General features: G+C 45.0%; 1 protein-coding gene across 1 annotated transcript; it reads right to left on the bottom strand.

Moving 5' to 3' along the window:
- Nucleotides 1-2,542: 2,542 nt before the first annotated feature.
- LOC104278415 (protein FAM13A-like) lies at nt 2,543-13,032 on the bottom strand. The gene is made up of 7 exons (XM_009875385.1): nt 12,728-13,032; nt 12,207-12,345; nt 11,049-11,130; nt 10,689-10,909; nt 9,280-9,363; nt 4,189-4,284; nt 2,543-2,647 (listed from the first exon to the last, which is right to left on the bottom strand). The coding sequence occupies exons 1-7, from the start codon at nt 13,030-13,032 to the stop codon at nt 2,543-2,545; spliced, it is 1,032 nt and encodes a 343-aa protein (XP_009873687.1).
- Between the last annotated feature and the right edge of the window lie 1,698 nt (nt 13,033-14,730).

Below are 14,730 nucleotides of genomic sequence, written 5' to 3'. Positions count from 1 at the left end.
AATAATAATAATAATAATAATAATAATTAAAGAAGATACAGATAAGTTTGAATTCATTCTCAGGAAAATCTGCAGGGAACTTGTGAAAGTTAAAGCAATATTTAGCATGTGATTAGATAAGACTATTTCTCCAGATATAAATAATGTGATTTTAAACAGAAGGCATAAACCAGCAGTGGCGTACTGTCCTTAAACCCTGGAAACAACTCTGAGCTGGGCTGGGTAAGGGCAACTAGGGCTGAAGCAGGAGAACGCCAATCCTGCTGCGGCACGGAGGAGGATTTGCTAAGTCAATCCTATCAGTAAAAACGGCACGCTTTAATTTAGAGGAATCTTCCTGGCACCAAAGGAGGAGCTCCCTTCTCCCTGGGAGAGCAAGTTGCTTCCAGACTCCCATTCTGGAGAGAAAGGAAAGGGACAAATTTCCACAAGCAGCGCGATGAACAGCTCCTGAGGACAGATGCAAAGCGCAGCCTGAATCTGTCAATCTGGCAGCAGCTTCTTCCCCACAGGAGCCCGCGAGTCTGTCCCCACCACCTTGCTCCAGGGCACCAGCGCGCTGCCCAAGCCAGCCAGGATTACTCTCCCCTGGAGCTCAGGAGCGAGCCTCCTGCCAATGGGAGCCCACGGGAGGAAAAGAAAGCATAGAAAATTCACTTGTTTAGACCTCGGTGCCAAAGTACTATATCTGGCTGTCACAAGGCCTCTTAAAGCATTTTGCTGTTTAAAACAAAGGAGCGAATTAAAAGGACTCTTAGTGAGAACTTGCATGGAAACAGCCATCTAAAGCCTTCGCTTCAAACAAAACTCGCATGGGAACCTGCACTGGCATTTACACCTCAAACCAGAATGACTTGCATTGACTAAGATCCATTTTGGCTTGCACTTGCTTGGATCTTTAGGCAATTGCGAGGAATTTAAATTTTCCAGAGTTACAAATATAAAATCTCCAGAGTACCCCATCATCAGCACTCCAAGCAAGCAAGCCTTTTTCAACACACACTGTATTAAAGACAATGTAACCGAATGTTTGGTAAGGTTTTGGCTCAGATCACCTTCCAAGCTTTAATTCAACTCCCCCAAATGCTTCAGAAAAATAATGATCAAAAATGACATTGTCAGGGGCCCATCAAGACAGGTAGCGCTCTTGCCCACGGCAAACCTTCCCAGGGGCTAAGTTTTGGGGGCTTTTGGCAATTTCTTCTCTTTAGTTCCGATTGTAGTTCAGTGTAAAGCTGCCACGTGCAGCTTCACAGGGCCCCATTTAAGCGTTAACAGGCGTGTAAGTGTTAACAGGCTTAAGGCTGTCACACAGATCTTCAGTTAGAAACCTCTCAAGGTTTGTATTCCCTGCAGGATACTGCTGCCCTGCCATAGCACCAGCCATACTGGTCACCGGAGATCACCATAATTGAGAGCTGTAAGTTTTGACTCTGGGTGCACGCATAGGTGAAAAACAGGGGACATGCTAAAAGAAAAAAAAAACCAACAAAAACCCCTCCAAAAACCAAAATACCCCTTCTATCAGACCATTACTGCAGATTTGATCCAGCAGTTATCCAGAAAATATTAAGCGCTTCAGTGATGATCAGATCTCCAAGGAGCAGACTAGCATCTTTGGTCTGCAATCGGGTTTTAATGAATATATACTTTCAACAGCCCACTAATATACAGTCTGTTGCAACTGCCTAATGATGAAATCACCTTGGATGTCTAGGTCTGCAGTGTTTACACCATCAACCAAGCTCTGGCTGGATAATGAATAAATAATTGTACTGAAGCACTTTTTTCCAACTCTGGTACAGTGTGAGGGTCACGATAGCAAGCCAGGGCCCAGCCCCACACTGCGTATCCTGGTCGACCCTGGGACACCCCTTCTCTTCAGAGGAAGAAGGCCCCGTGTCATAGTCTTCCCCACCAAGACTTACTACCCCACGGCAGCAGGAGAAAGAAACACAACAATCCTGCCATCTAAATCTGAGCAGGTGTTAACTAGCAGAACTGAGTTGCTCTCACTTTCTTGGTGAGCAACACCCTTCACGAGGTGGTGACAAAGAGCCCTGGATAAAACAAGCACGTGAACGGGAGTAGGTATGGATCCTCTAAGTGTCCCGGCTGGCTCCACGTGCGAGTATTAGTTTTGTGAGAGCTCATTCCTGCCACGGTGCTGTGTGCAAGCCAAAGAGCTTTGGAGTGAGAGAAACTACCACGAGACAAGTTAGTGTCATTAAAAAGAAAGGAGAAAAAAGCAAGGAAAAAACCAACATAAAAAGGTAATTGTGATTATTTTTTTTAAAGCAAAATAAAATATATTATGTGCAGGTGGAAGGGGAAGGAGAAGGATGGGGAAGAATGCAAAGCCAAGGAAATACTGTAGTCTTATCTATAACAAGGGAAGAATTTGATCAGAACTGGCGAGGCTTAAAGCAGCTACTGATTTTTCAGGACACTGCAAAAAAATCAACACTGATGGAAAAAAATATCAATCAATCATTCTCTTTCATTGGTATAAGGGGAAAATTGATGCAAACTGAGCAATTAGTTAGCAGCTGGAGGTCTTCACCTTTATCTCCTTGAAGAAGGAAGCTGTTTCACCCTCGATAATTGGCTGCAGCAAAGGGCTTCTCCGCTTGCTGGAGGGGGAACCCTGTGACAGGTGTTAACAAGTATGTTACATTATGAACCCCTTTCTCCTCCACCACCTGCTCTCAGCTCATTCTCACCCACACATTCACTCTCAGCTCATCGCTGGACCATCAGGAAAAATCCATTTCTTAAAGAAGAAAAAACATGGCTGGCAAACGCCCTGAACCAGAAGGATGCTTAGCAAGGGACATCACTGCCGAATTGTTTTAAGAAAAAAAAATCTTGCATGCTGGAATACTAGCTGAGCAGGAATTACCAAGTAAAGGCTCCAACAAACTAATTCTCAGCCTGGGGCCTATATGCACACACAATTCTCAGCTGGCTCTCCAGAGCTACGGTGTAAGCCTCCCTAGACTCTCCAGGCTTGCTTTTTCCAGGAGCCTGATTTCCCACTGAAGTGCCTAAGGATGTAGAGATGGATTTTCAAATGTATCCTGCCTCTGTACAAGTCTCTCAGTCCTCACTCAAAGGGTGGGGAAAGCCAGTCTTGTCTCTCCTCTGTTAGCCACTGTGCAATTCTAGTTCTGTGTCTAAACAGGACGTAAGCTCTCTTTTGAGAGCTGTGCATTAAACTGCCTGTGCACAGCTATGTGGTTTCTCCCTTCTCAATTGCCAGCACCCTCTTCACAGCACACATTTTGGGGAGAACTTCGCATATTCAAGGAAGAACAGCTTTTTTGTTTTAAATGCAGGACCACCTCATGTAATTTGCAGAAAAAACTCTGCCACTTCTCAGTTTGACTGCACTGGGTAATGCTCTACCAGTCCGTTCACTTCACTGGCTGTCTACAAAAAGTGGCCAGGACGTAAGCGCTGCTTGGAAACAGCAAATAAAGTAAAGGATCATACATAACGGAGTAAACAGGAACCACAATAAAACAATTCTCTTTCAATAGATAGGCTAGAAGTACCTTGTGTGTACTTTTTAGATCAAATCATCTTTAAAAACTGGCCTACGCCAGCTGTCTAGAATTAGAGAGAGTGCATTTGCTCCCTAGAGGGGAGCATTGGGATTCTTTGCTGGTGGCAGTGTCTCCTTGCCAAAGCACCACGTCGCATGAGGGAGTATCCACCACTTGCAGGATTCTCTTGAATACAAATGAAGTGTTGAGACACTGTTGGCCCTTCCTCTCATCCAAGCAGACTGGCATCTCCTGTGGGACCCTGTGTTCCTGTCATACAATCCTGTGTAACCAAGCAGTGTGGAAGACCTAGAGCTTAGAGTGGATTGGTAAGAAAAGGGAAGTGAGGCTGTAGCCAAACACAAGATGATGAAATAACAGCAGCAGCCCAATGGAAAGAGGAGAAATGACACAAGGTGAGATGTGCCCCATGGCTCAGAAGTGGGCACTAGAGACCCTTGACCAGCTTTGCCCAACTTTAGTACATGGTGTGTCATTGATTCACTCATTTGCTTGGTCTTTGAGTGATAACAGAGGTTGTGACTTGGCCTCAGTGATGGTGTTGTATGCCAAAGTGTGGTGATCCTTCTTCCTCAGCTTGAAATCAAACAAACAGCCCCCAAAAGAATGCTCTACTTACAATGATAGGGATGGTGCTGGCTCTGGAGAGGATCTGCTTGACCAAGCGATACCTGTCATACAACGGCTTCATCACCTGTCGTTCATTTTTTGTAACCTGGAAAGGAAAAAGAAGCGAGATCCATGAAGCCTGCAGCAGATACTCCACCCTATAATGCACATGCCAGTGACCGCTGTTAGTCAGAGGGGGCTTGAAGGGAATTTCATGAGGATGACAGGTTAGCAGCATTAGCCCCGAAACCAGTAATGAAAGTGCTTGTGTACATCTCTGCACCTCCTGTCCCAGGTGCCAGATGAAGCAGCACCCAAATCATTGGGTGTCTTGTTGCGTGGCTGTATGAGACACGTGATTTAAATGACCAACTTAGGTATTACATGTCCACAGCACAAAATGACCCTCAGAGGCAGCAGTCTGTGCTTATAGTCACGTCTACCAATTTAAGCACATGACGTTTCCCACCCTTATTCTCACGGCTGGGACCTCAAAGGCAATGTTTATGAACTACGGAAATAGCAAGGAGCTGCAATGACTGGATACTGCAATGTGAGGAGACTTTCCCAGGGTAGGTTAAACTAGAGATTTCACAAAAGCTGACTTTCCAACTTGGCTATTCCTCCTAATTTCCTTTTTAACCCCTTAACCTTGCTCTCCATCCCTCCTCCCAGCAACCCGGCAGTAGAGAAGTTACCACAGAGCTGAGAAGGGATGAAGGTGCCAGGGCTGCATGGCACAAAGCAGGCAGACTAGTGCTGTGCCCACCTGAAGCCTTCCTTACGTTGTTCTGTCCCTAACTCCACTCCTCCCAGCTGCATGTCGCGCTTCCTCCTCAATTCAACAGTTTTACAAACTGCGAGTGTCAATTTCTGTTTTTCTTTCAGCTCCAAGTTAAATCAAAAATCTCAGTAGCAGTGACAGTGCAAAAGAAGGGAAGACCTAACAGGCACTAGCTAGCGTGGGAAAGCAAAGGTCTGTCCAACTAAGCACTTGTGAGGAAGCTGAGGTTTATTTCTTCAATGTTTTGTTATATTAGGGTTAGAAAGCAAACAAACAAAACACTCAGCAGAACCAATTTTATGATCTTTCTTTGTGTCCAGCACTGTCCAACCCACAACATACAGCTGTCCTTCCAGGAGATCTTTGTCTAGCTTTAGATTATAAAGCTCTTCAGAGGGAAAGCTTTAACTGATTCTAATGTCATGCCTATCTTTCTCAAGGCTTTTTACAGCTGCTAATCACCAGAGCATCTCAAAAGCTACCACATAAAAATCAACATCAACACTGTAACCCCTAGAGAGCTTTGTACAGTTTCCCTTTCTGCATTAGAAATAGGAGGAAAGGCAATACAGCTTGAGACAGGGAGGAAAATGTAAAATGAACTGTCTTTCATTTTGTCCAGTTGACTGACTGGAGTAAGCTTTCTAAAGCTTTCACATCCTCCCTCTGGAGCAGGAGAAGGTGTTGGATTGCAAGAGGCAGAGGAGTAAATCTTGCCAGGAGTGGGAATGGCAGGGATGAACTCTACGAATCTGGAGGTAGCAGCTTCCTCCTGATAATCAAGCCTATTTCCTATGCTGGGGGCAGACAAATAGGGAAGAAAAAGGGAAGACTTTTTTTATTCCTTCCTGGGTTCGATGCAAACATCCTCAAGCCTTACAAGGGGCATATAGATGGGCAGTTCGAGCTCTAAGGCCTGTGCGTCCCACACCTCCAGAGTACAGTCCGGCTCCGACACCTGGCAGCCTCAAGCTGGCTGTTTGTTGAGTAAGCAGCTCGCAGGGATTAGAGGGACGTGAGCAGCACCAAATAATTCGCTCAGCCCTCGCTGTGTCGAGTTCCACATTCAATTGCACTGGCTCGCAAGTTGCCTCCAGCTTTGGATGTTTCTCTGCAACCAATCAAGCATACAACTGGAAAAAGCGGGTAGCCACTATGTTATATGTTATGTTACACGTTACGTGTTCATGCTGCGTGTTACGCATTATGTTATATGTTGTGTTACGTGTCACATGTTGTGTGTCACGTGATTTGTGCTACATGCTACATGTTGCATGTTGCATGTTGTTACACGTTGCGTGTTATTGCTAGCTTTACTAGGTTAGCAGTTAGTAGAACAGGAGGCACAGCACTACTGCTGGCTCAGACAGTCTCTGTCAGTTAGTACAAAAAAAAAAAAAAAGACTAGGCTGAGGCTTATGCTGAGAACCAAACCTTCAATTAACGATACTTCAAAGTCAATAAATCATAGAATCATAGAACCGTTTAGGTTGAAAGAGACCTTAAAGATCATCTGGTTCCAATCCCCTGCCATTGGCTGGGACATCTCCTGCTAGACCAGCTTGCTCAGAGCCCCATCCAATCTGACCTTGAACACTGGTAGGGATGAGGCATCCACAGCTACTCTGGGCAACCTGTTCCAGTGTCTCACCACTCTCACAGTGAAGAGCTTATTCCTAATATCTAATTTAAATCTGCTCTCTTTCAGTTTGAAACCATTACCTCTTGTCCTACCACTACACACCATGATAAAAGAGTCCCTCCCCAGCTTTCCTGTAGCCCTCTTTAAGTACTGCCAGGCCACTATAAGGTCTCCCTGGAGCCTTCTCTTCTCCAGGCTTAACAACCTCAACTCTCTCAGCCAGTCCTCATAGCAAAGGTGCTCGAGTCCCCTGATCATCTTCATGACCCTGCTCTGGATCCACCCCAACAGGTCCATGTCCTTTTTATGTTGGAGGCCCCATTGCTGGACACGGGGCTGCAGGAGAGGTCTCACAAGAGCAGAGCAGAGGAGGTGAACCACTTCCCTCAGCCTGCTGGCCACGCTTCTTTTGATGAAGGTGATTGGCTTTCTGGGCTGCGAGCGCACATTGCTGGCTCTTATTCTGTTTTTCACCCACCGATACCCTCAAGTCCTTCGCCACAGAGCTGCTCTCAATCCACTCATTGTCCATCCCATATTTGTGCTTGGGATTTCCCCAACCCAAGTGCAGGACCTTGTTGAACCTCGTGAGGTTTGCATACACATATAGCACTATTCTGTACTGAAAAATAAACATAAGCCTTGGAATGGGCAAAAAATCCGCAGGTATGTTAAAAAATGGAAAAAATAAACGGCACGCTTCAGTATCTGAATATCAGTATGGAAGAAGGACACAGAGGATTAATTTAGGCATTGGAAGTTGAGTGTATGGGGCCCAAGTCCGGCCTTCAAACTTACAATAGGAACACTTAACAGAAAGCAGATTCTGAAAGAAAACATTTAGCACATGGGCAAACTGTCTCACTAAGTAACACTGGCAACACCTGAGTATATTTTGGGAGAATGTCAAAATGCAAAAAGACTGTTGGAATGATGGAGCCTTTGACACAACTCTGGGGCACGCTCCACATGGCAGAAGAGCAGCAGCTGAGGAACAGACCATCGCTTGCATTGTTAGAGCAGCCTGAGAATTTCTGCAAAGATGGACTTTTTGGCCTAACTAAAACAGTTCAGTTCCACCTTTGCAGGTTCATCTATCACTGGTGCAGAAAGACCCAGTGGCACAATAAATCTGAGCTCCATTGTTTTTCTTGTTTAGTTAAATATCTTTAAGAAAAAAAAAAACACTTGGCTGAACTATCTCCATTCTCCTCAAGCTCTCAGTACTTTTCCACCGCTGCAGTGCCAGGAGCTGGGAACAGCAAAAGCTGATCAGCTGCAGTCTTCTTTGCCATGCAGTTCAGTGTTGCTAGGTATAGACTGCTTACTTAAAAACAAATTAAAAAGCAGTCGTATAAATAAAGCATAAGATAGGGGAAGGAAAAAAAATGGTATGTTGTCAGGCTGACAAGCCAGGCTCTGGGCTTGCTCCCTTTTCAAACAGATTTAAGCAAGTTCACTTCAACGAGATGCCACCTGTTGACTTATATCATTGCAAAAGCAGCAAAGGCAGACTTGGTCTCATGGACAAGACAGGGAAGGTTAAGGGGATTCCCCTGTGCCAGCCTTTTGCTATTTTACACAAGAATAAAACTGCATGTCCTCTCCTAAAACTACCCCGTTTTCAGGTGCTGGTATACATGACTCTACAATATTAGCACTTCAGGAAGGCATTTAAACAAATTAGCGAGACTTTTTTTAAACAACAAAGGAGGAAATAATTCAGGAGCAAAAGGAAGGAAGAGATCAGGAATCCCCTGCATAGAATGACAGATTTGGCAGCTGCACTAATCAACTACTCTTTATAAGCAGTAATTTGCTGCTTCCAAGCCACTGCTCAAGGAATTAGCATCACTCTGAAATTGTTACTTTACCTACACAGCTGGCAGCAAAGATCAGTGGAAGAGGAGGGATTCATACAAAGCCAACTTGGTGGCCTAGAAACCACCGTGTTTCTGCCACGGTAAGGATCGATAGGACAGAATACCTAATTCTCTGTCTTCACACATATTTTTTTTTGTTAAGATCAAATATGCAAGAAATCTCATGAACATGGGAAAACACCTGTTTCTCAGAGGAAGAATGAAATCTCCTCTCAATTTATGCTGTGATGCTGAGGATGCGAAGTGTTTCGTGAATCCTTTGGCACAAGAGGATTGTGCAAATAGCAGGGTGCAGGTGACTCCCTGCAAACAGCAAGGTGCCAGGACAAACACACTGCATCTCCTCTAAGGAGGAGCAATGTATGCACACCTGTCTTCCTAGTTAGCCATTAACACTAGCAAACTCCAAAATTCCTGGCTGGATGAGGGACTACACACAACTTGTCCCCATAGACCATATCCCCGGCAAAGCTGGTGAGCACGCCAGGCCACAAACTGGATGCCTGTGGATTCCAGTGAGTTTGATGTCAAAAAAATGCACATTCAGCTGTAGGGTCGGTCCTACAGATAGGTGCCAAGGCCAGCACTGCGGGCAGACATCACCTCGCTGAGAACAGACTCCTCGGAAGCAGCAGTAGTGAAGGATCAGGGAGATGGATTAAGAGGATGCACACATGGTTTTAACAGCAAGAAGTTCTAGTGACTGTGACATCAAAGGAGCATTAAGGGGATCATTTACCACAGACAAAGACATATAAAGATGTACTTCTGAAAAAACACTGCTGTACCTACCGGTCTGCCATGAATGCTTTCGTAATACAGCAAAGCTTTTTGAAGAGCCACTTTTTCAGCTGCTATCTGATCTCTTGTCATGTCCTACGAAAAGTGGCACAGAGAGAGAGGGGGAAGAAAAAAAAGTCAAATTCCTGGACTCAAACATACTGATTTGAGGCCTAAACAAAAGTCATGTCATTTTTTCATTATTGAAGACTCACTTCTGCCTTCCAGTCCTCTTTTCCCAGCTATAGTGCCAAAGAGACTGTTAATGGGAGTGGCACCCTACACACATTGCAGGCAGATTAAAGTCATATCATCTTTGCATACGAAGGCATTTTATGTACCTAAAGGGTATTTACAAATTATCAGTGTGCTTTGAATAAACAACAGCACACAACTTCTAATGACAGTGGCTCTTCTTCAGCTAAGATCCGAGGCGTAAACTCTACTCATTCTCTCTTTTTCTCCAAATCTGAGACAAGCTCCAGTAGCTCTTCTAAAGTCTGCCACCTTTGCTTTGACTGTCACAAATACACTTTACCAAGAACTGAAGTGCAGTCAGACCATCTCCTTCTGCCAATGCTGCTATGCAATGAAAAGCTCTGGCAGACATGCTGAGGGGGCCAAGCCAAAAAGAGGGCAAACAGTTGGAGAAGGCTTTCCTAACTAAGTTTGCCAGAGCTCCTCCACTGAACTTGCCTGACACCAAGCCTTCTCCCCGCTGTCACAGGCCCTCTTTAAACAGCCAGGCTGTGGATTCTTGCTACTGTCAGAAAACAGCCAAGCACACTTCGTGTATCTTCTTCTTCTGTAGATCTAGTAAACAAAGATAACGCTGTCTGCCCCTCTCATTCAAAGCACTGCATAATTTACATGTCAGCAGACTCAAGGACTTCACTTACAAGGCTGCTCAAGCCTCAGGAACCAGCACATCAGACACAAAGACCTCCCTGCTGATAACCCTCAGAGATTACAGCAGCTAATAGATCTCAGCGTGAAACTCTGAAGATAAAATGCCCGGTGAGAAGAGCATTCAGCTTTGGAGTGAACTAGCAGAAAACAGATGACCCAATCTCCAGGATCACTGGAAGACTTAGAATTTGCAAAGCCTTTGTACATAGGAACATAAATAGCCAAATACAGGGCAGGAAACATTGCAATAATTCAGAAACATTACTTGAAGCATACAAGGATCAGAAAAAGAACACACAATGATGTTCAATTGAAACTGGGTTCTAGGAAAAAAAAAATCAGATACTAAAGGCAGAGGGAAAGAAATTGAGGCAAGTGAGCCAAGAGTAAAGATTAGAAACTTTGTGACAACAGGTCTTTGCAGAAGACTGCAGGGCTTTCACTAGGGACCCTCCAGCTACAAATTACCTGCTTGTACTTAAAGGACTAAATCTGACCTGCCTACACCGTACCTTAATATCTTCAGGTCGGTTCGTCTCTGTTCGTTTTTCTTGAAGCTTCTTCTGGATAGAATCAAGGGTCACTTCCACAGCAGGCTTGGCAGATTTATCTGACAGGTCTTGTTTCTTGTCATCGTCCTTTTCAAGCTGAGAACCGAAGCTCTTGGGGAGCGTATTGCTCCGCTGACGCACAACAGGGCCAAGGTCCTCCTCCGATATCTTCAGTTTTGACTCTGAACAGGAACATTTGGGGGAAGGTGAATATTTTTTCTTTTATAAAATATGACAGTGATAGGATTGCTGCCTAACATCAAATTTAAACGAAGCAGAGTCCAGCTGCCCCCTGAAGGTGCACCAGTGGTGGCTGCTCACCTTTAAGCTGCTTTCGAAATTTGGCCAAATCGTTTGTCCACTTGAGCACTTCAGGGTTGGCTGCTTTGTCGCTGTGAGAAGGCTAGGAGGAAAGAACAGTCATGCTCAGTCTGTGTTAAACCAACAGGAGAGACCCACTGAGACAAACATGTTTCACAAAAAGAGGTACAACAGAATTTGGACCCAGGGCACTGGCTTCTGCCTGGCACCTGCATACCTCTGACCAGCTCATTGCTTTAACTGCTCCTGCCTGTCACAGCACTGTCTCGCAGGGGCATCTGAGTTTGATTTTCTTTACAAAACCCAAAAATTTGTCACGGTACTCAATTAAGTAGCAGGAGTGACTCAGAGGGCCAGACACACATCAGAATCCTTGTGCCTATTGTTTCCTAGCAAGAGGGCACCTCCAAACCAGAGGAATCTTACCAAGAGCAGTCTGAGTAGTGTTAGGATGCATGTATCCAAAACAAAGGCTGCCTTACATCCAAAGACACCAAAGCAACCGAAATGCTAGGCTGCAGCAAGCTCTGGGCATTTTTTCCAGTCTTTTCCACCACAGGCAAGATCCCTTCAGTACAATCCGTTGTGGTTTAGATCATCAACAAAGACGCACACATGCAAAGCTTTAGTTCCTTAAAAAGCTTTCTGCACATCGGAAGGGCATGTCAGGAATAATTAGAGTACAGTACACTGCTACCGCTCAGCAGCACTTCACTGTGGCTCCTTGCTCAGGAGGAAAGGCGGCTGCTCTCTCTCCTGTGCAACGCACTGGTGTCCTGGGATTACCATAATGCAAATGAGATGTGCAGTTATGCTTCCTATAAACTGAACTTGAGTAAATAAACAAACACAAGTTTAACACAGCTGTTCCTACACGCTGAGCCTGTGTTTTTGGCAAAATGTCTTAAGCAGCGATTAAAATCCTCTGAGTTTATTAGGCTCTCTCTTGTGCTGCACTGATAGTATAGGAAATGTCTAGAAAGGTATGGATGTACATTTTATTTTTTGGGGGGCAGCAGCTTTTTTCATTTCTTCCTTTTTTTCCCCCTTATAAAAGCTTTCAGGCCCTCTGTAGGTTTGACAGACTTCCTTCATGTCCCTTCCCTTTGCTGCTAAGGCATAACTCTCCATACAAATGTTTAACTCCTAGAGACTCACTCTGTATTTCCTCTCCTCTTCGAATTTGTCCTCAAATCTCCTGATCTTTTTCTTCAGCCCCTGTATTCTCCGGGTGAGCTGTGCAGGGGTAAGGTCCTCTCTGTCATCCTCATAAGATCCCAAAGATGAACTCCGCCTCCTATCAAGAGCAGAGATTGCAGCAAGAGCTTATTCAAACAGCCACAGTACATCTTCCTGCAGAGAAGGCCACTTAAACTTTGTGTAAATAAAGGCAAATCCCACAGAAGTGAGAAAACTATGTTGCTAACTCTGCAATGACAGATAGCAAAAAATACTGTGACAGCCTCTTTCAGCCAAAGCAGCAACCTAGATATTAATTCACAAACCCAGAAATGATCGGTTACCAACACCTCTTCTAAAAAGTTTCTCATCAGGAGAAACAGAAACCCAACACAGCCCAGCTATCCGGCATGTGCAATCCAAAGAGATGTTGCCTGATGCAACTGTACAAACCATTTACAACTGGCTGCAAGAGTCAGCATAGGCAAATCACAACTCACCTCATGAAGGGATGCGCATTGGGAGGGGAAGGAGGCACTTCTGGATCATCCAGATACTGTTGGCTCTGTCCATAGGCATAGAAGCGAGGGGACAGCATGGGATCACTGTCCTCATCCAGGAGCTGGCGAATTAAGCGACCGGCCTGCGGGGAAAGGCGAGCCTCATCTGAGTCTAAGCCGTCTCGCTGCCATGAGGAAAGAGCAGGGATGGGCTCTGGGAACAGTAAGACAAAGGCTGGTTTTATCGTTTTTGTTTTACAAGTACGACAGACTCCAGGTAACTTTTCTAAAGAACCCTGACCCATTTGTCCCGGAATGCGATTCCCTGTCGCCAGGTATTTTCTGGGCCGTTACTTGCATCTGCCCAGTGTGCAAAGCAATGTGAAGCATGGCCTGGCCATGGTGGGTACTCTGCACAAACATAAATAATCTCCTAGGTGCAACAGAAAGCTGTACCCAAAAGTTGGCCATTAATTACCATGGACTGACACCAAATGAGGCAATGACTAGCCAGCACCTTTGAGGAAAAAGTTACGCTGGACAAGAGAGAATTACTGGCACACTGCAGTATAAAAGAGGCACCTGGATTAGAAGAGGATTTTTTTCAGTTTCAGGACGTATAAATGCCGTAAATTAAAAACATACTAATTGTCCTCCCGTAGTCTCCAGCACTCCAATACAACCCTGCTGCCCGCTATTGCAAATTCAAACACTACGAGTAAGCATAGGTTCTTCTAGTCTCCAAGGAAAAGGTGTCTCTTTACTACCTGCTTCACGGGGTGCCTAGTCTGTAAATTAACCATGACGGTAATGTGGTGTGAGTTTGCCCTTTCTCTCCTTCACATGCAATCCTGCTGCTTAACAGCACGGTAGAAAAGCAAGGAAATCTTCAGCCCCCTGGATGATCTAACCAGCTGAAAGTAAAAGCAATGTTCTACAGGGAGATGGTGGAGTGGGAGAGAAAGGGAAACCCAACTTAGCATTACTGATTAGCATAGCGGAGCCCACGGAAAGCAATCACCTCAATCTTGTGATCACTCCCTCCAGATGCCATAAGGAGTCTAACGTATTGTGTTCAGATAGTTTACTAAGCTGATTTGCATGCTCCTACTTAGCACCACAGGATTAGACAGTTTAAGAGCCAGGCTTTGAACTTATAAATCTAACAAATAGTTCTAGAGTCAAGTAACAAAACAAAAACTTTATAGAAAGCTTGTAGACCAGTCGCAGAGCTATGGACTCTTTATTTCTCCTGCCTAGTGTGTCTGCTCTTCTCCCATGAAGAGAAGGGGCTTTTGAACTTATCCATTTCCGAATAAAAAGCAGTATTTCCCTTTGCCAAACAAGGTTAACATTTTCACAGCTCAGAATGGATTGCATGAGGGCTTCCTTAAGGAATCTCTATGCTGTTTAACTTCCCCTCCCACGCACAATCCGGAGAGCGCAAGATCATCCACAGGTCAGTAATGACAGGCTCAGTGATATTCTTCCTGCACGCAGTGTCAAAACGATGCTCTCCTCCTCCCTTCTTCCCTAACACATGAATATAAAACAGCATATAAACCTCTGCTTAGAGGTTGGTGCTGCATGGAGACCGATGTGTTGCTCTGAAAAGGATGGCGGGAGGTTTTTGCAGAAAAGCCTCTCACAGGTGGTGTGTGATAAGCGAAACACAGAAAAACCTGGCTCACAGAGGCTACTTCGATGAGGTGTGCAAGCCCCACGTGTACGTAGGCTGTTATGCCGTGGATCGAGGAAGCTTATGCAGCCTGCAGTTCGCTCAGTTAATTTCTGGAACAAGAGGGTGTTTTTTTTAAGCTGCGTTCAACCTTAGCAGTTCCTAATACCTGAAATATTTTGCTCTAGGAATCTGTTAAGAAGGAAGGTGAAACGAAGGGCAAACCCTTCAGCCAAACTGCGACACTTTGGGTGTTGCACACTTCCTTGAATCTCTCACGGTTTCAGGAGGGTCCTCGCAAGTTCTTAGTAGCAAAAGAAAGGCT

This window comes from Apaloderma vittatum, unplaced genomic scaffold (genome assembly GCF_000703405.1).
Source record: "Apaloderma vittatum isolate BGI_N311 unplaced genomic scaffold, ASM70340v1 scaffold23190, whole genome shotgun sequence".
Lineage (NCBI taxonomy): Eukaryota > Metazoa > Chordata > Aves > Trogoniformes > Trogonidae > Apaloderma > Apaloderma vittatum.
Note: the sequence above shows the minus strand (reverse complement) of the source record. Positions and strands in the feature narration are given on the sequence as shown.

Coding starts and splice junctions, on each gene's coding strand:
- LOC104278415 (XM_009875385.1), bottom strand. CDS start 13,032: ATGGGTCAGGGTTCTTTAGAAAAGTTACCTGGAGTCTGTCGTACTTGT. Junction 10,910..11,048: donor ATTTCGAAAGCAGCTTAAAG/GTGAGCAGCCAC, acceptor GTTCCTGTTCAG/AGTCAAAACTGAAGATATCG. Junction 4,285..9,279: donor AAAGCATTCATGGCAGACCG/GTAGGTACAGCA, acceptor TTTCCTTTCCAG/GTTACAAAAAATGAACGACA.